Source organism: Macaca mulatta, chromosome 8, assembly GCF_049350105.2.
Source record: "Macaca mulatta isolate MMU2019108-1 chromosome 8, T2T-MMU8v2.0, whole genome shotgun sequence".
Classification (NCBI taxonomy): domain Eukaryota; kingdom Metazoa; phylum Chordata; class Mammalia; order Primates; family Cercopithecidae; genus Macaca; species Macaca mulatta.
Genome location: NC_133413.1, coordinates 7,516,610 through 7,541,049, shown reverse-complemented (window position 1 = coordinate 7,541,049; position 24,440 = coordinate 7,516,610). Strand labels below are relative to the sequence as shown.

Sequence of the window (24,440 nt, the reverse complement as noted above, 5' to 3'; positions counted from 1 at the left end):
AAGCAGAGTTACTTTCTCTCTCCGTACAGCAAAGCTAATAAACACACCTCTAATTTCAGTGTCATCCTATTTTGTAATTGGCAGTTCATGTCTTTTCTAGATGAATACCTTGAGAGTAGGGGTCTCATTTCAAGCAATATAACCACAGTGCCAGGCAGAGCACCTTCAGAAAATGAGTGACTGAAACTCCTGGCTAGACTACTACAGACGTGAACCATAGGTATTCCCCTTTCCTTGTCTGTAAAAGAGGAAGAATAGTGCCTGCCTTGTAAAGATGAAATTATTTACATAAGAGAACAATACTTGCACACAGCAGCACTCACTAGCTGCGACTGAGTGTGCTACTAACCCACCCTCTTCTTTTTCCTCAACGTTCAATCACAAAGTCCTATCAGCTACCACTAAAATAGATTTGGAATTCTTTTCAATCTCAACATCCACTCTTTCCACTCCCCTAACCATCATTTCTCACCTGGATGACTACATTACCTTTCAAGCTTGCCCTTTTACAGAGCTCCACACAAATGTCACTTGCTCTGGAAGATTTTCCAAACCCCTACCTTGCACCCACCAGGCTAAACAACCTGGCACGGCACAGTAAATTTTCACTTTCTTGTTATTGTTTGTCTTCCCACACTAAAATGTGAACTCCATAATGGCAGGTACATTGTCTATCAAACATTGTATCCCTTGGTACCCAGCACAGCACCTGGAACAATATGCACATGGGAATATCGCAGGGATTAAGGGATCTAGGTTCTAGAGATCCCTTACTGAAGTCATTACTTACTACTGAATTGTCCAACTACTAACATCAACCTCTAGTTAAGAAACCATAATGAGAAAATAGTAAAGGAAAAACTAACTTCTGATTCCATTTGAGAAGCATCAGCTCCACAAAATTAGACAAATATACACAAGAGGGAAAGTAAACTAGGTATATATGGAGTGCTGTTTTCCCTTGCCCTCCATAGTAATGGCACAGAGGTATCCCCATAGGTACACAGGTATATTTTGTGCTACTGTACTAAAAAACTCATCTAAGAAGTTCATTTAACTGAAGAATCTTCCCATAATTCAAACACCTACTTAAAAGCTCTTGGAAGAAATCTAAAGTTACACACCAAATTGGTACATACCTGGGAAAGGTGTACGTAGTGTAGGAGTAGGGGAAACTTTAACTTTCTCAAAATATTGTGGCAGTGTTTGAATGCATAATTGCATCTGTGATTTTAAAATAGAAAAATAAGGCATTAAAAAACTATACACCAATGCAACCTGAAATAACTGGTTTGTTCACAGAGGTTTATATTTATAAAGTGTAAATATAGAGTTTTAGTTATATTTCTTTAGGATTTTCCTCTAAGTCTAGTAAGTTAACCAGTTCCCTAATCAGAATTTAATCGTGTTAGACTGGAATTGATTTGATTGGGAAATGTTTAATTTCCTATAGTAAAAGTTTTTATTATCCTGCTTAAACAAGCTAATGCAGAGACACACCCAAACCTACACAGTCCTATTACTCTCAGCTAAAGTGCTAAAGTGAAGGAAGCAATTTAAGATCTATTTAAGGTCTTCACATGAATGACAAATAAGCACAGAAGAGTAAAATTAAGCTACAATTCATATTCTCGTTAGGACTACAGATATCCGAGATGGCGCTGGGCAACATTTTGGCAGAAGTGCAGAAAGAATGTAGAAATGTCATAAAAGGGGGTAGGCTAGATGACTTATAAGCTCCCTTCTCCAGTTATAAGTAAACATGTTCCATTCTAATTAATGGTTGCTTTTACAGCAAGATTCAGAATATAAATTTAACTCATTAGTTTAGGATGAATTTGATGAGTCAGTGCTACAAAAAGAAAGATGCAGTTATAAATGGTCTCTAGATAAAAAGCCTTGACTGTTTCTGAGGAACTTGGAACAATGTTTCAGTTAAAAGTATGAATCAGCTAAACATGGTGGATCACGGAGGGATCACTTGAGCCCAGGAGCTCAAAACCAGCCTGGGCAACATAGCAAAATCTCATCTCTAACCCCTCCCCAGGCCAAAAAAAAAAAAAAAAAAAAAACCAAAAAAATTAGCTGGGCATGGTGGGAGGACCACTTGAGCCCAGAGACAGACATTGCAGTGAGTGGAGATTGCACCACTGCACTCTAGTTTGGGCAACAGTGTGAGATTCTGTCTCACAAAAAAAAGTATGACTCCTTGGAGAAGTTAAGGGCATATTAGAGAAATGTCAAAATCTTAAATTCTTTATCTTCTTTCTTGTGTTTTTCAAACTATTTTACACTTAAAGCAGGTCAACTGAAAACCTGAGTTTATTTTATATAAACTTAAGAACTGTGCATTTTGTTATGTTACATTAGCATTTGGGGAAGGGGGGATTAGCAGTCAGAGCCACTAATGTAAAATATATTCTGAAGAAAATTCCAAGTGTTACCAACTGATTTAAGCAAGATAAATTGGCAATTAAAATATTTATTAGGGGCTGGGCATGGTGGCTCACACCTGTAATCCCAGCACTTTGGGAGGCCAAGGCAGAAGGATCACCTGAGGCCAGGAATTCAAGACCAGCTTGGGCAACATAGCAAGACCCCATTTCTACAAAAACTTTTAAAAATTAGCTAGAAATAATGGCACGGCAGCTGCTCGGGAGGACTGCTTGAACCCAGGCATTCAAGGCTGCAATGAGCCATGATGGTGCCGCTGCACTAGAGCCTGGGTGACAGAAAAAGACCCCGACTCAACAAAACCCAAACCCCAATCTATTATGTGTTGATAATTTTTTGGCCTACAAATTTCAATGATCAGTTTTCAGTGTATTGCATAGGAATGGGGAAAAGAAATTTTTTTAAAAGGAAGCAAAGAAAAAAGAATTCTGACATCTGAAGACATTCTATTAACTTTTATCAGCTTCACAAAACATGCTAAAAATATTTTCCATTATTGATCATAACTATTACAATTGTTGTTTATGCAGCTATCCCAACATTTAGGATATATCTAGATTCCTAGGATAGAATTCTAGGCTATAAACTAAGATAAATCTAGTTTCACTTTAACTCACGATGATAGAATTTAAGGTAACTTCATTCCTTTTTCATGAGTCCCATCTACTCCTCTGCCAGTACTCCAGCTTTCCTTTTAATCTCACGTAAGATTTCCTTAAACTCCAGCTCAAGAATATACAATGGCCTCTTATTCTGAGTCTCTAAGCATTCCACATTCAAGTTACTTCCTATTCTACAGACAGGGCTTTTAAGTGGTAAACAAACCAAATACCAGTATACTCACCACATCATACACAATTAACAGTCTTAGAAGTGAAATTACCTTTATCAAGATTTCAGTTATTTCCACATATATCATATATATGATATATATGTCAATTCTTAACTGATTCTGAAATTACCGTCTTGTGATTACATATATCATATGATATATGTATCAGTTAATTCTTTATTGATTCTGAAACTACCATCTTGTGATTATATATATCATATATGATATATGTATGATTACATGATATATATTATATATGATATATATGATTACATATGATACATAATATATAATCACAAGATGGTAATTTCAGAATATATGTATATAATCACAAGAATACATATATAATCACAAGATGGTAATTTCAGAATATATGTATATAATCACAAGAATACATATATATAATCACAAGATGGTAATTTCAGAATTAGTTAAGAATTAAAAGAATACCAAAATATGAATAAGTTGGTTATTACATAGAATACAGATTTGTTCTGAAAATAAAACAGTTAATCAAATGTTCTACTTAAGGGATATGTGAAAGTAAATCTGTAAATAAGAAACTAAAAGATTATGGGAAAGTAAGTAAACTTACTACAGAAAACCAGGTTCTCTGTTAAAGAAAGCAGAGACCAAAATGCATTAACATATAAATACCTAAAGAAATAAGGCAAGTTAAACTAAGAAATAACTACAAAATACTGAATAGGCAGAACTATGGATTTCATTATTGTGGTGGGTTGAAGGGCAATCCCTCAAAAAATGTGTCCACATCCTAAGCCCTGGAACCTGTGAATGTTTTCTTATTTGGAAAAAGGCTCTTTGCAGTTACAATTACATTAAGGATCTTGAGATGAAGAGATCATCCTGGATTATCCAGGTGGGCTCTAAACCCAATGACAAGCACCCTTCTAAGAGAAAGGCAGAGTGAGATGTGAGGCAGAAGAGGTGGCAGCAAGGACTGTAAGGCAGAGGTTCAGTCACCAGAAGCTGAAAGCCACAGAACAGATTCCCCTCTAGGGCCTCCAGAGGGAGTACAACTGAGCCTACACCTTGATTTCAAACTGCTGGCCTCCAGAATCACGAGAAATTCAGTTTCTTAAGCCATTGGTTTGAGGTGATCTGTTTTGGCAGCACAGGAAAGTAACATTGATTCAAAAGTAACTTGAATCAATGCCTCTCAACATAGTAGAGAAATTTCAGTTGATTTTCAATGAGTATCAAATTACGTGAAATATAAAAAAACTTTAAAAATTCTTATTACTCATTCTAAAGATATAAATGGTGAAGAAAGTACCCATTTGAGTTTCAGCACCAATGAGAGATTTTGGAAGGACCTAAAAGGATAAACGAGTTGTAAGGAACAATTTTAGCAGCACTGACTGAAATATTTCTCTATCTCAGAGATACATATGAAAATAAAGTAGTGAAATTAGGGAAGAAAAAGGTCCAGAATCCAAGGAAAATTCAAGTAAACTTGTTGGAAGCAGGTTTACCTGCCAAGCACAGATCATAAATCTCATGGACCTACTACTACTTCTCTTCAGCTTAAAAATTCTATGTAAAAGAAAATATTCTTCTGCAAGAACTACTATGAACCACTTATTTTTTAAACCTAGAGTTGAAAGGCATAAAAATGTCATTAAAAAAATTTTTATTTTAAAATGTCTCTTTAATATATATAAATTAATAAACTTTTTATTTAAAAACTTATAACCTCTTAAATTACTAAAACTCCCTTCAGAAATGAGTCAACAATACTTTATGCAGAACAAGAGAATCATCACTAGCCTTGCAAACGAAAGCTGATAAAAACAATTCAAGAAAAAAAGAGTATCCTAACAAAACAAGAAAAGCAAGCTAAAAATTTTAATCAAAACATCTCAGTGACAAAGTTAATGGTACAAAGTCACAGGTAAAAAATATGGTGACAGAACGTCACTATAAATCTTTTTCCCTTGGGTCTTATGTTTGAAGATAGCTATTTATTCCTCTATTGGTTTAATCTTAAAAGAAACAAACAAAAATATTGAAAGGTAGCTTTGTGTACACAGGAAACCCAGATTCCAGAAAAAGACCCTAATAAATTCAAAATACCCTGCTCTCTGTTAGTAAACAGAAAATAATTATTTGTCCCCTCCAAACAATAAAAATAAAAATGCAGGAATAAGAAACTCTTGCTTTTAAATTTGTATTAAATGTTCATAACTTGCATTTGAGGATCAGTGGGCAATCAGTTAGTTCTAGGATTCCTAAAGAACTTCATCAAGGAACACACATTAAACAAAATTTTGAATTATACTTAAGTCAGGCATCCTTTCATAAGTGCATGAAAATTAGTGCTGGACGCTAGTTCCTTTGATTTGAATGGGGCGGGGGGGGAAATGATTAGATTAAATGTTTTCAAAATCACTTGCTGGGAAATCAAGAAGTAAATTGGAGCTCTGAAGTCAGCAGTATATAAGGTAAGGTATGTAATTTCAGAAACACTGCTAGGTTTTACAGCCATTTAAAAACATAAGAACTTGCCAAACCAAAAAATCCTTCAATGGTGTATTCTGCATCATATTGTGTACTCTTAGAACAAAAATAACCTAACCCGCCACAGATAGAATTATTTTTTTAAGAGTGAATGACTTTGTGTTCTGAGATTATATCCCAACCCAGGCCAGTTGTCATATGACGTGAAAGTAAAAACTTAATCATGATAAAACTCAGACATTTAGACAAACTTGGTGGAGTTACCATACAAAGGGAAAAAATTAGCCTGAATTATTGAAATTTTTAAGTGAGGCTCATTTTAAATGTCAATTTCCAGGAAACCATGATCTGGAATAGTATCTTCTTTTCTTTCCAAGGAGACATTTACAGATACTGGTTTAAATGGAGGCCCTGGCCTCTCCTAATTCCTTCCCCCCAAACAACTTCCAATTGGGACCATCAAGGGTCGATCAGCAGTGCAACTGCAAACTAAATATAGTAGCTGACTGACCACAGGGTAAAAACAGCTGCTGCAGGTGGGAAAAAAAAGTTAAAAAGACAAAATGATACCGTCCCATTTTCCCCATCCCACCCTAACCCTACCAAGAAAAGTAAAAGAGGACTAAGTGGACATTAGGAATAACCAAGAATAAAGCTGTTCTTTCAAATTGAGAAATGAAAGAAAAATTCACATTTGTTATTTCTTATAAGACTTCAAATACCTACTGTTAAAGAGGGCCTTCTACTTTTATGGTTTGTTTCTCAAGTTTAATCTACGAATCCAATCTCTACAGAGAAACAGTAACAGAAAGAAAGTAATCAGACAACAGATCACCCACACATTTAAACCCAGTTAAAGTTGGCAAGAATTGTATCTAGTTAGGTTTCTACCGTAACAAATGTATTTATTTCCTCGCCCAGCTTTCACTTGTCCTGGGGGAAGAATACAAGACCGAATTGTACTTCTGTTTCAAGAGGTCATTGTAAAAGCGCACTTCGGAGTGTAGACGTCTCCGATCTGTTCCAACATGACCACCTCTTTGGCCCAAAGGCCAGAAACTGCTAAACGCGTGCCCTATTTAAAACGTGCATCTGCACCCACTTTTCTAAGTAGCATCGGACCCAGGCGAGGGGCGGGGAAAGGGGCGGCGGGTCCCACTTGTAGCCTCAGGACGACGCGGCCACAGCTTCCTAGAGAGAGATCTCGGCAGACCGGCAGGAAGCACGCGGAGAGGAAGGCGGGGAGGCGGCACGTGCTCTACGTGCTGGGTCCGCCGGGCCGGCCGGGTGACCCTCGCCAGCTGGTGGGGACCGGAGGGGTCCACGCCTCCGGGAGCTCGGGTGGACGCCGAGACCTGGGAGCGGTAGGCGGCTCACCTGGACCCCGGTGTAATTCTCGAAGAAGAAGAGCACCATGCTCTGGTAGACGCAGTAGAGCCGGTCGTCCAGCGCCTGGTAGAAGCGGGCGGGCAGGAAGGCGGAGAGCAGCCGCCAGACCCCCCAGGCCAGCACGTAGGTGGGCGCCGTGCCCAGGAGCACGACGCTGGGCAGCAAGTAGCGCATGGAGTACGTGTGGAGTACCAGGGACAGCAGCATCTTCTCTGCTCGGCAGCAGCGGGCTCCGCCTGCGCTCCCCGCCCGCCGCCGGGGCCTCAGTCGCGGCCAGCAGGCGGCCAATCACCGCCCGGGCCCGGGCCGCCGCGCCCGCCACCCGCTCCCAGCCTCCGCCCCCAGCCGCATGGGCCGCGCCGCCGCCGGGGGCCGGGTAGGCGAGTGCGGGGCTGCGTGCGCTGCTCGCGGCTGCAAGGCAAGCGAAGCCGCGGCCCTCCCGGATCCACAGCTCAGGGATGCTCACACCCCATGACCCTCACCCATCGCCACATCCCCCCCGCCGGGGGAGGGGCTCCGCGGCAATAACGCGCCTTCTGATTGGTCATACGTTGCCATAGGTACCCGTTGGCGGCAATAACACGTCTCTTGATTGGTTGATTTGGGCCGACAGTTAAAGTACAGCTACCTACCGGGAGCGCGGGCAAAACCAGCTCAGGCCACTGCGCATGCTCCCCAGCTGGGCCGGCTGCGGACGCTGGAAGGGAGGTGGCGACTGGCGGAGCTAGGTGAAGGTGGGTGCGGGCTGGACGAGGGTTCGGGTGACTCGTCCTGCTCTCTCGGCCGGACGTGCGCGCGGGCAGGTTTAAGGGGCGCTGGAGGTGCCTGGAACGCGCACCTCCTGCTCACAGGCCCCTGGGCGCCGGGATGTACACAATCAGAGCAGTGAGAAAGGGGGTGTTAGGGTTATCAGAGGTCCCAGTCTTGCAGGCACCTGGGCCCAGGTCGAAGGGCAGCTCGGGTGTCCCCGTCTGCTCACTGCCAGTCCTTAGCAAGGGGACGCCGCCTCCTCAGCCTCCCCTTTGAGTGCGCAGCAGCCCCTCCTGCTCGTCTCTCTCTACCAGGGTGTTTCAGAATTAGGGTCCCTGTTTTTCCCATCACAGTAATGATGATAATTACATGTTTATGCATAGCAGAAGAACCACCCCACAAGGATATTTCCATACTGTTTATTAGACCTTTTCAGAATTCACTCTTGCTTCATTTCCTCAGAGCCTGTTGGACTTGTTTCTGATTTTTTTTTAAATAAGGAGCCTTGTTTTTTTTTTTTTTTTGTAGTAAAAAGTACTTGCGTGCACATGTAGAATCCATAAAATACATACTTTTGTAGCCTTCACTAAAAGCTAGGAAGGCTGGATAGCTGTTTTATTGATGTTAAAGCAGATCCACAGGCCTTCTGGATCTTTCTCCCCCTCTTTGGCTGCAGTAAAAATGGTTTAATATGTAACCCTTTTCAAGGATAGTTGTACTTTAAAAGAATGTCAAATGCTTTACCATATATATATATATATTCCACCCCCCCACCACCACCATAATGGAATCCCGTGCTACCTTTAGGCAGGACGGCATTTCAGTGGAAAGTTCTAATCTGGGCCAGGATGGTAGCTACTTTCTTTATACATGATTAACATCAAGTTACAACATCATTGGTAGATGGTGACCTTTGGGGACAAAGCCAGGTGAATAGAGATCTCTCAAGTAACAAGTATTTGAAGGCCAGCAGGAAGCATTACACAGTACAAAGAACTTCTCTCCCTTTCTGTGGCTGCCATTGCCCTGTACTGTAAGAAGCACTAGGTTTAGTACCGGAGGGAAAAAGTCACGGGTGTGGACAATGTGCACAACTAATGCTCCTTATGCTTTCTTTAACGGAGACCAGACATCCCTACACTAGAACAATGTGTGAAAAGATAAAGCAGGTTCTGTGTTCATGTTAGGCTTGCTATGTACAAAGTCAATAAATATGTGTTTACGTGTAAATTTGTTACTGTGAATCACCCCAGGTGTTAATCACCAAGTTGTAAAGTTTTGTTCAATGTTTGGCATGAAAACACAGAACTTTCTCTTGCTCCCTCTTTATCTCCAAACCCAGCTCCTGACTTACCAGTTATTCTCTGTGCTGCTCCCACTCCTCTCTTCCTGTGAACAGTCACAGATCCACCCTCTCTTTCTGCCACTACCCGGCTCTGTTTTTCTGTTTTTTTCTCCCTTTTCAGTGCATACCTCTTAGTTGATCAGCCTACACCCTCTGCCTCCTTACCTTGTACTTTTGTTGAGCCCTTGCAGTCTGATGACCTTTTCCACCCCTCTACTGGAGTAGTGCTTCTTTCAGAGCACAGCCGACTTCCTCCTCTGCATACCCTGCTGGGCACCAGTGGAACAGTGAAAGGTGAAGTCTGTCTATGCCTTCCTTGTACAACATTTAACAAGGAGTTCCCTGTGGGATGAAAAGGGGACATTCGTGGTTCTATGGGAGCATATATCAAGGCAATCTAATTTAGTCTGGAGACAAGGAAGGCTTCTCAGGCGAAATGGTATTTCAGGTGAAGCTTGAGGGTCTTAGTGGGCCTTCCACGGGAGAATGGCACATTTGAACGCCTGAAGCTGAGAAAACACCATATTCTCATGCTTAGCACTGGAGTGGGCCACAATGTTCTTTTAAAAATTTGTTGAGATGCCCCTTGAAAGAATGCTGTGTATTCCTATCACACATTCTTAAATTGATAGTTAAATGTTTTTATCAGCTGGGCATGATAATACTTGTAATTCCAGCACTTTAGGAGGCCAAGGAGGAAGGATCACTTAAGCGATTTGTAGAGTGAGATCTCCATCTCTACAAATATATACTTTTTAATTAGCTGGATGTGATTGTTCATGCCTGTAGCCCCAGCTACCCAGGAGGCTGAGTTGGGAGGATTGCTTGAGCCCAGGAGTTCAAAGCTGCTATGAGCCATGATCGCGTCACTGCAATCCAGCCTGAGTGAAAGAGAAAGACCCTGTCTCAAGAAAAAGGGATGGGGGGCTTTTAATGATAAATTTTAAAAGGCTTTTAATTATAAATTTAAGTAGTTACGAAAGAAGTTGTGATGAGTTGTGAATGAGGTTTTGAAGATAAAGTGATTACAGAAAATGTTTAAATGTATGCAGTGAGTTATAAATACTATAGTGATTTAATATCCACCCCATCGTTCATTTCAAAAATACTGAAGCCTTTGACCAGTTGAAAATTTTGCATTGATCATTTTTCTCCCTGAAAATATTTTTATTTCAATTCTACCACAGGATTCTATCGTAAGTGAATATGCTCTATCCTTTAAAGTTTTGTATTGATCAGACTGTATCATTAGGGTTCTAAGAAGCAAATTTTCTTCTGGATTGAACTATTACTATTATTAGCAATACACAGTGTAATCAATGTGTTTCACAAAATCTGACAAGGAACTGTAGGCAAAAAAAAAAAAAAAAAAAAAAAAGTTTTACTAGAAATGCATCTCTTAATGGTCCCTTCATTAAAATAAATTTTCTCTGTTGGTGTCCTCAGGGTTATTATACCTTTCTACCTCAGCAGGGCAGCACCATGTAGTAAGATTTGGGATGTACCAGGTGGGAGAGGAGCCATTGTGAAGTGCCGGGTGGGCCTGGACTCCAGGAGTCCTCAGTCAGATAACTTTTAGAAGAGTTGGGATCTGAAAAACTGAATCCCTTGAAACTGCTCATGACCACATGTGTCCATATTCTCAGGGATATGCATGCCTCCATTCGAAGACTGTTTTTACAGAAATAATTGGGGTAGGGGAAGGAGACAAGGATGGTAGGGATTGAGTCTGGAAAGATAGGCAAGAACCAGATGACAGCAGGGTCTTGGGAGACATGTAAAGATTTTAGAGTTTATCCCAAAGGACAGGGAAGCTACTGAGATTTTAAGGAGAGGACTGACGTGCTTATATTTGGTCTTTTTAAAAGTTGTTCAGGCATTGTGGAAAGTACATTTTAAACAGTTTGGAGACTATAGCTAGACTCCCAGCTAGAAAGGATGATAGTGGCTTAGCCTTTGATGGTGATCATGTATGGAGAGAAAAACGAATCCCTCATGCACAGCGTTCTTGGAAGAACATTTGACAGTATGTTCTAAGAATGGACAGCCATATGGTTTGGATCTGTGTTCCCACCCAAATCTCATTATCAGTCTTAACCCCCAGTGTTGGAGGTGGGGCCTGGTGCCAGGCGATTGGATCATGGCGGCAGTTTTCTCATGAATAGTTATCACCATCCCTCTTGGTACTTGTCCTCAGGATAGTGAGTGATTCTCGCGAGATCTGGTGGTTGAAAATTTTGTAGCAGACCGGGCGCAGTGGCTCCCACCTGTAATCCCAGCACTTTGGGAGACTGAGGTGGGCGGATCACGAGGTCAGGAAATTGAGACCATCCTGGCTAACAAGGTGAAACCCTGTCTCTACTAAAATTACAAAAATCAGCCCGGTGTGGTGGTAGGCACCTGTAGTCCCAGCTAATCAGGAGGCTGAGGCAGGAGAATGGCGGGAACCTGGGAGGCGCAGGTTGCAGTGAGCCAAGATTGCACCACTGCACTCCAGCCTGGGCAACAGAGTGAGACTCTGTCTCAAAAAAAAAGAAAAGAAAATTGTGTAGCACCTCCCCGCTCACCTCACTCTCGCTCCTGCTCTCCCTTTGCCTTTCACTATGATTTCACGTTTCCTGAGGCCTCCCTGGAAGCTGAGCAGATACCAGCACTATGCTTCCTGTACAGCCAGCAGAACTGTGAGCCAATTAAACCACTTTTCTTTATAAATTACCCAGTCTCCAGTATTTCTTTATAGCAATGCAAGGACAGCCTAATACAGACAGATACCCTTTTAATTAGTCAGTCTCCCTAAGTGCACATCATTAGCAGAAAGGGTCTGTGGATACACAGTACTGATATGTGAAATGGTGTGCAGCAGTCGGACAGGAATAAGTAGCCCTAAATGCGTAGTCATGGACAGATCACTAGGACACTAGGTGACAAAGCAAGTTGCTGGATAATACATGCACTATGATCCTATTTCTGTAAAAACTAAATAAAACTTTGGTCAGTTCCCCTTCATGCTTTTATTTTGCTGTTTGCACAGATAAAACAAGAAGGCATTCCTGTTAAAAAAAGTGTAAGCAATACTATGTTTTGAATATTGAATAAAATGTGGACATTTCCCTCATGCCGCACCCAGTCCCATTTTCTTACCCAGAGGTTACAGCTGTCTACTTATGCAGTAGATGCTTGGCAGTCCTTTGCCCCTTCCCTCCTTGAGGTGACTAAGATGGTCATACAGACAGCCACCCCTCCCAACAGAGCCATGTGATCTGGGGGAAACTGACCCCACCCGTAATGGGCCACCATCAGTCTAGGGCTGTGTTTCTTTTGAAGTGTGGACCTTGAAGCCTTCAGGCTCCTCAAGACCCTTTCAGGTGGTGTGAGGGAAAAATGTTTTCACAGTAATACTGAGACATCATTTGCCTTTTCACTATTAGATTTGCAGTGGTGATGCAAAAGCAGGGGTAGGTAAATCCACTGACACCTCACTGGAAGTAAGGCAATGACCCAGAAAGGTACCCGCTAGTGACCGTCATGTTCTTCATCGCCATGTGATCATGGCAAAAACACTTCACTTGAGAATAGTCTCAATGTGGTAGCAAAAAATAAAAAATAAAAAAAGTCAATTTTATTAAGTCTCAACTGTGGAGTACGCGTCTTGTGAATACTCCATGTGACTAAACGGAACTTGCATGAAACACACGGGATGCATACCAAAGCTCAATGGCTCCCCTGTGGGAAACGACCTCTGAGCTGCAAGTTGAGAGCTACCTTTTTCACGGAACATCAGTTTTGCTTGAAAGAATAACTAGCAGATAAACTGGTGAGTCTGGCAGACACTTTTTCCGAAAACAAATTCACTTCAAAAGAAAACAGTGGGTAATGTTGCCAACAATAAAATCGAAGCTTTCAAGTGAAAACTTGAATCTTGGAAAACATATGTTGCTCTATGAGCTTGATACCCTCTCAATTCTAGAAGACATTTTTCTTTCTTTTTTTTTTTTTGTCTTTAAGTTCTAGGGTACACGTGCACAATGTGCAGGTTTGTTACATATGTATACATGTGCCATGTTGGTGTGCTGTACCCATTAACTCGTCATTTACGCTAGGTGTATCTCCTAATGCTATCCCTCCCCGCCCTGCCCCGACCCCACGACAGGCCCCGGTGTGTGATGTTCCCCATCCTGTGTCCACGTGTTCTCATTGTTCAATTCCCACCTATGAGTGAGAACATGCGGTGTTTGGTTTTTTGGCCTTGCGATAGTTTGCTGAGAATGATGGTTTCCAGCTTCATCCATGTCCCTACAAAGTATGTGAACTCATCCTTTTTTATGGCTGCAGAGTATTCCATGGTATATATGTGCCACATTTTCTTAATCCAGTGTATCATTGATGGACATTTGGGTTGGTTCCAAGTCTTTGCTATTGTGAATAGTGCTGCAGTAAACATATGTGTGCATGTGTCTTTATAGCAGCATGATTTTTAATCCTTTGGGTATATAGCCAGTAATGGGATGACTGGGTCAAATGGTATTTCTAGTTCTAGATCCTTGAGGAATTGCCACACTGTCTTCTTGAAGACTTTTTTCATGAGATCTGTGGTAGTAGCAACCATTGTGATTTTTCAATACTGTATCATGAAATGTGTCAGAATTTGGAAGGTTGGCACAATGCAGTAAACCAATGTTTTTAAAATAATGCATGATATTTAAAAATGATGAATGGGTAAATGGCTCTTGCAAGCACAGGATATACCAATGGGTTTTAATTTAACTACAAAAATTTCATTGATGTAATTTCACACTTTACATGGCTGTTAACCTTTAAGCAATCACCAGTTCCTGAGTTTTAGTGTAATATGAAAGAATAGTCACATTATCTGAAAAGGCTATAAAAATACCCCTTCCAGGCCGGGCACTACCGGTAGCTCATGCCTGTAATCCCAGCACTGTGGGAGGCCGAGGTGGGCAGATTGTTTGAACCCAGGAGTTTGAGACCACCCTAGGTAACATGGCAAAACCCCATGTTTCACCACAAAAAATACAAAAATTAGCCATATGTGGTGGTGCATACCTGTAGCCTCATCTAGCTATTCCGGAGGCTAAGGTAGGAGGGTCACCTGAGCCCAGGAGGCTGCAGTGAGCTGAGATCACGCCACTGTACTCCAGCCTAGAGGACAGAGTGAGACCCTGTTCCCCCGCAGCCCCCCAAAAAAACCCTTTTTCCAATTACAAATCTATATAGGGCTGGATTTTCTTTATACATTTCAGCCAAAAACAACGACAACAACAACAACAAAACACAAAACATGGCAGCAGATTGAATGCAGAAGCACTGTGTTTCATTAAGCCACATTAAAAAGATTTGAAAAAATAAGAAAGTAAAACAATGCCACTTTTCCTAAATTTTCTATTGTTTTTGAAAATAGTCTGTTAAGCACAATGGCACAATGTTATAAAGCCCAAACTCATATGGTGAAGTACTACCCTCTGCCCTGCTTTAGCACATGACCTTATTTGGCTATGGTCTCCACAGAGGTACCCAAATTAAAATTAGTCCGTTAGGTCATTAGGATGGGCCCTAATCCTTCTGAGAAGAGGACATTTGGACACAGACATGTGGGGGAAGATGGTGTAAAGAGTTACAGGGAGAAGGCTGTCCACAAGCCAAGGAGAGAGGCCTGGAACAGATCCTTCCCTTTATAGGCAAGTTTATTTTTCCCCTTCAGACTTCACTGATTTGATCCTGTAAAGCAAACTGGGTTGGGAGGCTGAGGCAGGCAGATTACAAGGTCAGGAGATCAAGACCATCTTGGCCAACATGGTGAAACACCGTCTCTACTAAAATACAAAAAATTAGCCAGGCGTGATGGCACGTGCCTGTAATCCCAGCTACTTGGCAGGCTGAGGCAGGGGAATCGCTTGAAGCCGGGAGGCAGACGTTGCAGTGAGCTGAGATCATGCCACGGCACTCCAGCCTGGTGACAGAGCGAGACTCCGTCTCAAAACAAAAACACCACTTGGAATAGACAGATCAACAAGGAAAAAAAGGCATGTTTATTAACGTGCATTCAGGCACAGAAGTCATACAAAATATGAAAAACTCAAATGGCCAGGTGGACGATGCTTTGTTTAAATTTTTTTTTTTTTTTTTTTGAGACGGAGTCTTGAGTCTCTGTCGCCCAGGCCTGAGTGCAGTGGCACAGTCTTGGCTCACTGCAACCTCTGCCTCCTGGGTTCAAGCGATTCTCCCACCTCAGCCTCCCGAGTAGCTGGGACTACAGGCATGCACCACCGCGCCCGGCTAATTTTTGTGTTTTTAGGATTTCACCATGTTGGCCAGGCTGGTCTCAGACTCCTAACCTCAAGTTATCTGCCTGCCTCGGCCTCCCCAAGTGCCAAAATTACAGGCATGAGCCACCGCTTCAGGCCGGTTGATGCTTTTATACCATCTTGAGGTTACAGAAAGAATGGGGACTTGGGTCTTAGCAAAACAGGTTATGGGAGAGAGAGAAGAGGAGACCTGGCACCTAAGGCAGTGTTGTTATGCAGAGGAAACCAAGGTAGCAGCCCTCAGGAAGAATAGAAGGTAGGTAGGCGGGGAAGTGTTTGTCAGATTCTAAAGGTTTGAGACTCTCAGGTCATCTTTCCTAGACCCGGACCAGGGGGGCTTCAGAGAAAGCCTTCTTACAGCTGTTGTTTACTTTGCTTCATTTCCTCTGCAGATGCAAACCTCCTCCCCACCACCCCCAACTCAAAAGGGGAGACTAGATTTGCAGGGCAATTATTGTGTTTACAGGCCTTCTGAATAGCCATTTTGAAACATGTCAAAGAAGTCTATTTTGGGGTGAAATATTTGGTGTCGTTTTCCTCCCAGCCTTCACAAAGAACCAACCCTGTTGACAGCTTGTTTTTAAACTTTCTGCTCCCAGCACTGAGAGACAATAAATACCTTTTTAAAAAGCCACATAGTGTGTGGTACTGTGTTACAGCAGCCCTAGCAAACTCTTATCACTTCTGTGCTTGAAATACTCACAGCTCAGAAAAAATCCAAATTAAGTCCTGCCTGTGGCCTGCAAGGCTGTACCATGAGCTACTTCCCTGACCTCAGTACACAGCTCTGCCCAGACCATCGATGCTTAGGTGTGATATGACCTGACTGTCAGGACTAAGCCAACTTCAATGTGACTTGATTCTGTTGACCTAAAAGGAAGAAGCTGGGGCAAAATTAACATAAATAGGGAGTGTATTGGGGCCAATCTTGAGGACTGCAACCCAGGAGCATAGTTTCAAGTTGTCCTGAATATACACTCCAATTAGCAGCGATTACAAGTGGATTTTTAAAGGGAAATGGGGACAAGAGAGTGGGCTGATACAAAGTGGTTTGTCAGGAACTCTCTTTGGCGTCACATAAATAACGTTAATTAGTGATTGGCTATATATTGCTAAGCTGTAGGTTGTGGGTTATAGTGTCAGTTGCAGCATTATTAGGTTAATTTATAGCTACTTGTGGCAATAGCAAACAGTTTTAAGAGATGATTGCGTAGCTCAAGGGGGAAGTAGGATGTGACCATGGTCTTGTTGTATGTTCTTTTTTATTTTTTATGCTACATGGTCTAGCTATGTTGCCCAGGCAGGTCTTGAACTCCTGGGCTCAAGTGATCCTCCTGCCTCAGCCTCCCGAGTAGCTGGGACTACAGGCACACACCTCCTTGCTGGGCTTCTGTGATCTTACTTTATTTATTTTTTAATTTATTTATTTTTTTGAGACGGAGTCTCGCTCTGTCACCCAGGCTGGAGTGCAGTGGCCAGATCTCAGCTCACTGCAAGCTCCGCCTCCCGGGTTCACGCCATTCTCCTGCCTCAGCCTCCGGAGTAGCTGGGACTACAGGCGCCCGCCACCACGCCCGGCTAATTTTTTGTATTTTTAGTAGAGACGGGGTTTCACCGTGTTAGCCCGGATGGTCTTGATCTCCTGACCTCGTGATCCGCCTGTCTCGGCCTCCCAAAGTGCTGGGATTATAGGCTTGAGCCACCGCACCCGGCCCTGTGATCTTACTTTAATATCTCTCTTGGCCTGATAATTAAAAAGACTAGCATTCCTCAGATAAAAATTCTTTTCTTTTCTCAACTCTTTGTTCCAGGAAATTCTTGTGCAGGAAGATAAGGCTATATAAAACCAGTCAATAACTTTGTTGTTTTCTTCAGGAATCTCTTAAATGACCATTTATCCAAACAATAGATTGCCGGCTAGCCCCTTCCCAGCACACCAGGAGGCTTCTCTGGGTAAACAGCCCTCTCAGGACAATAGATCCCACAGGTGCTTCTCACAGAACTGTTTGTGCCTCAACTTGCTCTGAAACCCTTGCCTAGCTGTGCCCTCCAGTTATTTGCGCAATATCAATTAGATCCCCTCCTGACACAGGATTTGTCTCCACCCCTTTACCAGACTTGTAGCAGGGGTGGGTCTACTCAGCCTACTGCACTCAGCCCCTTGAGGGAGGGAGCACGTGGGCGAGTGAGTGTGGGACCTGGCCGGCCACTCTGAGGGCCAACACCTACTTTGACCTGAGACTCTATGTGAGGGAATCTGTGTGCCCTGCTAAGTCCCTGGCACACTGCCACTGTGTGGATGCACATGGGCGCTTTCCCAATCCTTCTGCCTTATGGGAGGTGCCCTTATAACCATGCAGTGGGTTCATCTTGCCTGCTGCCAAGATAGAGCTGATTTATCAAGATAGGGGGATTGCAGTAGAGAAAAAATTTAATTCATGCAGAATGAGCTGAATGGGAGACCAGAGTTTTATTACGCAAATCAGTCTCCCTGGAAGTTCAGAGGCTACAGTTTTACAAGGATAGTTTGGGTGTTGCTGATTTGTTGGGGATGCAATCATAGGGGTGTGGAAAATGGTCCCCGTGCATGCTGTGCTGAGTTTACTTCTAGGTGAGGCCACAGGGCCAGTTGATGCTCCCAGTGTGTCAGTTGTCAAAAATGCAAATACCTGAAAGGACATCTCAAAAGGCCAGTCTTAGGTTCTACAGTAGTAATGTTACCTGCAGGAGTAGTTGGGGAAATTTCAAATCTTGTGACCTCTGGAACAATGGCTGGCAACCATTCACATCTTTACCTGAGCAGAATTCAGGCTCCCCTCATCTTTCTACCTGATTGTCTTTCATTAACTTTATAAAGGCAGTTTAGTTTTGGGGAAGAGACATTACCATTTAAACTGTAAACTAGATGTCTCCCAAAGTTAGCTTAGCCTGAGCCCAGGAATGATTAACAGCAGTTTGGAGGTTAAAGGCAAGTTGGGGGTTGGTTAGATCAGATCTCTTTCACCATCACGATTTCCTCTTGTAAAGGTGCTTTCACTCCCTGGAGGCACTGCTATACGAGATAGAGCTAAAGAAGCAAATTTGTACAAGGAAATCGTCCCCTTCAGCCCCTGGTGATTGGATCCAAGGTAATTAAGTCATAGATCAAGTAATTAAATCACTGGAAACAAAAAAGCTATAGCCAAACGGAAGTAAGCACTGGAGCACAGAAGTAATAGAGAATTACAGTCATAATTGGTACCATGGTGTATTATTAGTCCATTCTCATGCTGCTATAAAGAAATACCCAAGACTGGGTAATTTATTAAAGAAAAGAGGTTTAATTGACTCACAGTTCTACATGGCTGGGGAGGTCTCAGGAAACTTACAGTCATGATGGAAGGCTAAGCAGAAGCAGGCACCTTCTTCACAAGGCAGCAGGAGGGAGAGTACCAGCAGGGGAAATGCGAGACGCTTGTAAAACCATCAGATGTCATGAGAACTCACTCACTGTCATGAGAACAGCATGGGGGAAACCGCCCTCATGATCCAATCATCTCCACCTGGTTTCTCCCTCAACACTTGGGGATTATGAGGATTACAATTCGAGATGAGATTTGGGTGGGGACACAGCCAAACCATATCACCTGGAAACTCAAAACCACATACATGTTGATGCTTTGGGAGAGCAGGAAGTAATGAAGTTGGCAGCATTGTTTGGAGAACGTACGGTACCTCTCAAGATTGTGCTTACCTTTAATGGTCCCACACATAATCCCTTTATTGGTGATCTGCATCCCAATATTGAGGTGGTGTTTCTCCTTCCAAAACACTACTTCTTTGATTCAACCAGTGGACCAAGGACTTATGGTGCCTTTAAGGCCCGCTACCTGAGAAGGAGTTTTGCCTAGACTATTGCTGTGGCTGAGGAAGATGCTGAGAAGACACTGATGCAACTCTAGAAGGATTACAACATCTATTGTAGCAGGACAAACCGCAGACAAAACTCAGACACTGAGTTAAAGAAGGAAGGGGTTTATTCGGCCGGGAGCATCTGCAAGACTCCTGTCTCAAGAGCCGAGCTCCCCGAGTGAACAATTCCTGTCCCTTTTAAGGGCTCACAATTCTAAGGGGGTCCACATGAGAGGGTCGTGATCGATTGAGCAAGCAGCGGGTATGTGACTGGGGGCTGCATACACTGGTAATCAGATCGGAACAGAACAGGATGGGGATTTTTACAATGCTTTTCCATACAATGTCTGGAATCTATAGATAACAGAACCAGTTAGGTCAGGGGTCGATCTTTAACTACCAGGCCCAGGTTCCGGCACCGGGCTGTCTGCCTGTGGATTTCATTTCTGCGTTTTAGTTTTCACTTTCTTCCTTTGGAGGCAGAAATTGGGCATAAGACAATATGAGGGGTGGTCTCCTCCCTTACTCTGACTGCATCAAGAACCTTGGCATGGTCACCAAGGCGTGTATGAATGGAATCTGGACGAAGACACTCAAGAGGTTTGTCTGTGACTTCAAAGGATTAGCCAGGATGAGGAGGTTGCAAACACCAAGGCTGTGGTTGTCATAGCAAACGGCTCCAACTAGGTGTGAATGAGGATGATGTAGAGGAGAAGAATGAGGAGCTGTTGGAACTGGAACAGCAATGCATAGCTGAAGAAGAAACAAGAGAAGAGGAAACTGAGAGAAAAAAGAACTCCCAAGAAAATTAACAGTGAAGGTTTGGCAGAAGCTTTTGTAGACCTCAGAAAGCTCCTTAAAAAGTTTGAAAACATAGAGCCCAACACTGAAAGGTTTTCATTAATAGAGAGGAATGTACATGGTGCATTATCTGTTTGCAGGCAAATCTGTGATGTAAAAAAGAAGTAAACCAAGCAAACCACCAAAGACATATTTCTGAAAATAGCAACACTTCCTAAAGAGCCTCAGGGAGGTCCTTCAGGAGAAATCCAGAAGGATGGATTGTGGTCATAGGAGAGGACAGCTCCAAACCTGTTATTTCCCCTGAATATTTTCTAGTGGGATAAGATGTGGAGATGGAACATGGTGATATTGATGATCCTGACCCTGTGTAGACTGAAGCTGATGTATGTGTTTGTGTCTTAGTTTTTAGTAAAAAAAAGTTTAGAAAGTAATAGAAAGGTTTTTAAATGGCTTATAGAATAGAGATATGAAGAAAGGAAATACTTTTGTACAGCTGTACAATGTGTATTTTAGGCTACGTGTTATAAGAATCACAATGTTTTTAAAAATTGGTTTTTAAACAAGTTATAGCAAAGTAAGGTTAATTTATAAATGTAGTGTAGCCTGTAAGTGTACAGTGTTTATAGCATCTCTAAGTATAGCATGACTGTGTTTCACTTTGTTACAAAGCAGCTGCACGGTGACTTACAATGATGCATGCAGAACAGCAGAATAAAACAAGTAATGAAATGAAGCAAAAACCCATGAAGAGTAGGCAAGTACCAGGAGGCCAAGATGAAGTCAATGCTGTGCAGACCCTCTGTGGTTAGGCACAACTTTAGGCTAAAGTCAATGCTAAGCTTTTGGAGCTCAGCCTGGGTTTCTCTGTAGAAGGGTTTTAAACTGTAGATTTTACACACATGTGCACATACACACACACATACTGATTTTGAAAATTAAAAATTAAATGTTTTAATGGCTTTCAGATATACACAATTGAACTTACTTATTTTATCTTGTGTCAAATTTGGTAAGTTGTGGTTTTTAAGAAATTTGTTCATCTAAGTTGTCAAATTTACTAGCAAAAAAATTGTTTATAATATTCTTTATCTCTATAATTATGTCCCCTTTTTCATAACTGATATTGGTGATCTTGTTTTCCCACCTTTTCCCCATTGAACAAACAAGCAAGGACTTTGTCAATTTTATAATTTTGTTGTTATTGTTTTGTGAGACAGAGTCTCACTCTGTTGCCCAGGCTGGAGTGCAGTGGCACGATCTTGGCTCACTGCAATCTTCACCTCCCAGTTTCAAGCGATTCTCATGCCACAAACTACTGAGTAGGTGGGATTCCATGCATGTGCCACCATGCCAGGCTAATTAATTTTGTTAATATTTTTAAAGAACCAACTCTTGGCTTCATTGATTATTTTTTGCCTGCTTTTTGATTCACTGATTTTTGACCTAACTTTTTATTTCCTTCTACTTTCTCTGTATTTAATTTGATGGTTTTTAGCTTCTTGAGTTGGAAGCTTGTTGATTTTTAACCTTTTTTTCTCAGAAATGAATTTAAAGCCATACATTTTCTTGCAAGTACTTCTTTAGCTATATCCACAAGTCTTTTTTTTTTTTTTTTTTTGAGATCAAGGTCTTACCCTGTCGCCTCGACTGGAGTGTGGTGGTGGCATGATCTCAGGTCATTGCAGTCATTATTTCGTGGGCTCAAGCAATCCTTCTGCTTCAGCCTCCTGAGTAACTAAGACTACTGGTGCATGCCACCATGCCTGGCAATTTTTTTTTCCCCTAGAGATGGGGTCTTGCTATGTTGACGAGGCTACAAAATTTGACAACTTTTGTGTTAGTGTAGATTTCTTCTTCTTCTTTCTTCTTTCTTCTTTTTTCTTCCTGCTACTGCTGCTTGTTTTTTGTTGTTTTTGGGTTTTTTTTTTTTTGGACAAGGTCTTTCTCTGTCCACCCTGGCTGGAGTGCAGTGGTGTGATGATAGCTCATTGCAGCCTTGAACTCCAGGGCTCTGAGTACACGGGACTGCATATGTCGCCACTCCCAGCTAACTTAAAAAATTTTTGGTAGAGACATGATCTCACTGCATTGCCCAGGGAGCTCTTTAACTCCTGACCTCAAGCAATCCTCCTGCCTTGGCCTCCCAAAGTGCTGGGATTACAGTTGTGAGCCACCTTGCTCAGCCCACTAGCCCTTCCTACTGATGGTGATTAGGTTGCAGGGCCTGTTGCCTATTTGGAACCTCTGAGTTTGTGATATTAAAGTCTTGCCATCTGCCTGTCAGAGGCTTTGTGTTCTCTTTTCTACAGTTTCCACTTATGCAAAAGTTGCCTTAAGAGGAGCCAGGAAGGGTTGTTGGGATGTTGAGTCAGCCTACAATTTTAACAAACATGACATCAAGGCCAAGCAAGCCACAGTCTGCTTAGGTCCCACAACTGGTACCAATGGCACTGGGACCAAGCCCCACGGCTTCTAATTCCCAGGTCACTGCTCTCCATTCCATTAACTCCTCCACTATGTCCTCACCTTGGCTTACGTGTTTGTACATATTCTTAGTCCTCCATGCAGATTCAAGTTTGACTTCATATACTTCCACTTATCTTGGCAGAGAAAATGGACTTTATAGTGATCGTTTTGATTTCTTTCTTTGTGTTGTAACTTAGATTTTATTATAGCATATCCAGTAGGACAAAAGTCACATTGAAAGACTATTGTGAGTGAAGTCCAGTCTTTGATTGCCTTGCAAACTAAAGTGTAGAATTACAGATTTGAAGACCTGTCAGTTGGTCGGCCAGGGATGCGGGAGTGTAGAAGACTTTGCTTCCAGCTTCCTTGTGATTCTCTGGGGAAGTGTGTTGCAGTCATCATGACTGCCAGCTCTCCCTCCTTACCTCCACCACTCACCAGCTATTTTTCTTTCTGTGTATGATCGAATGATGCTTCCTGCCGTTCGCTAGGGATGATCCAGGCACCAATCCAATATACCCCTTGCATTTAGCCTGCCTCTTAAAAACGTTTAATTTTTTTCCATTTTTTCCTTCACTCCTGGCTTTTAGTTTTACAGTCTAATACTTTTTTTCAGCACTACTTTGAATACTCAACAGTGTGGTCATATTGAGTGTTCAAGGATCTACATGCTTTATTTAAAATGTGTTGAAAATCACTTTTATTTTTCAAATTTGTTTTCTTAGAAATCATTTCAAAAATTCTGAAACAATGAGACTCTTAAGATTTAACCAAACCATCTCTCCCATCTATAATCTTCTAATAATTTCTGTCATTTAAACAAATTATTCTTTTCTGTTGAAAGATATATATTTTGGAAATGTCCCTGCCCTGATTCCTTTCATTTTTGTAAAGAGAACATTGGAGACAAACCACTGGAATGAGCCGTAGTTATCCGCGCCTGAACATCAATCACTCTTCCAGCCCACTAGGGGACCCCCGTGATAATTCCCCTTCGCCTCTGCCAAAAGATGTCAACAGCATCTTACGTAATGTGACTCTCTCTGGACAGATGACCCCAGATATGTGTCTCTGGCCTTGGCCTGTGACCGTTTTATTATCCGGCTTCTGCATGTCTTTCTTTTTTTTTTTTTTTTTTAGACGGAGTCTCACTCTGTTGCCCAGGCTGGAGGCTGGAGGCTGGAGTGCAGTGGGGCGATCTCCGCTCACTGCAACGTCCACCTCCCAGGTTCAAGTGAGTCTCCTGCCTCGGCCTCCTGAATAGCTGGGATTACAGGCGTGTGCCACCACGCCCGGCTAATTTTTTGTGTATTTTTAGTAGAGACAGGGTTTTACCATGTTGGTCAGGCTGGTCTTGAACTCCTGACCTCATGATCCACCTGCCTTAGTCTCCCAAAGTACTGGGATAACAGGTGTGAGCCACTGCGCCCGGCCTTCTCTATGTCTTTCTGATGGTTTTGTCTCCTTTGGACAGGTACTGATACCTCAAAGAAGAGTTCAAAGATACAGCTTCCATTGTCTCTGGCTTTTAAGGCTTGTGTCACATACTAAGAGGGGATAATAAGCTTCTTTGCTTCCTTTATTTTCTCTACTGCATATTATTGCTATTTTTGTTATCAAAACTTAAAACTCGGATTTTTAAATGATTTTTTTCTCTTATTTCCTGAATAATATATTACTTTCAGATTTATCTTTTTCTGCCAAG

General features: G+C 42.3%; 1 protein-coding gene and 1 long non-coding RNA gene across 3 annotated transcripts in view; one reads left to right on the top strand and one right to left on the bottom strand.

Moving 5' to 3' along the window:
• Positions 1 to 7,622, bottom strand: part of AGPAT5 (1-acylglycerol-3-phosphate O-acyltransferase 5) — a 53,995-nt gene extending 46,373 nt beyond the window's left edge. Inside the window, exon 1 of one of the 2 annotated variants that reach the window (XM_028852281.2) lies at positions 7,145 to 7,622. Coding sequence is in view for 1 of the 2 variants with exons in the window: in NM_001257833.1 (NP_001244762.1) it covers positions 7,145 to 7,363 (219 nt within the window). In the remaining variant the exon portion in view is untranslated. 2 annotated transcript variants of the gene reach the window in all.
• A 215-nt stretch (positions 7,623 to 7,837) lies between these two features.
• LOC106999658 (uncharacterized) overlaps positions 7,838 to 24,440 on the top strand; it is a 100,565-nt gene continuing 83,962 nt past the window's right edge. The window contains exon 1 of the long non-coding RNA XR_013396866.1: positions 7,838 to 7,890. This is a non-coding gene — a long non-coding RNA (uncharacterized LOC106999658). The remainder of the gene's footprint in view (positions 7,891 to 24,440) is intronic.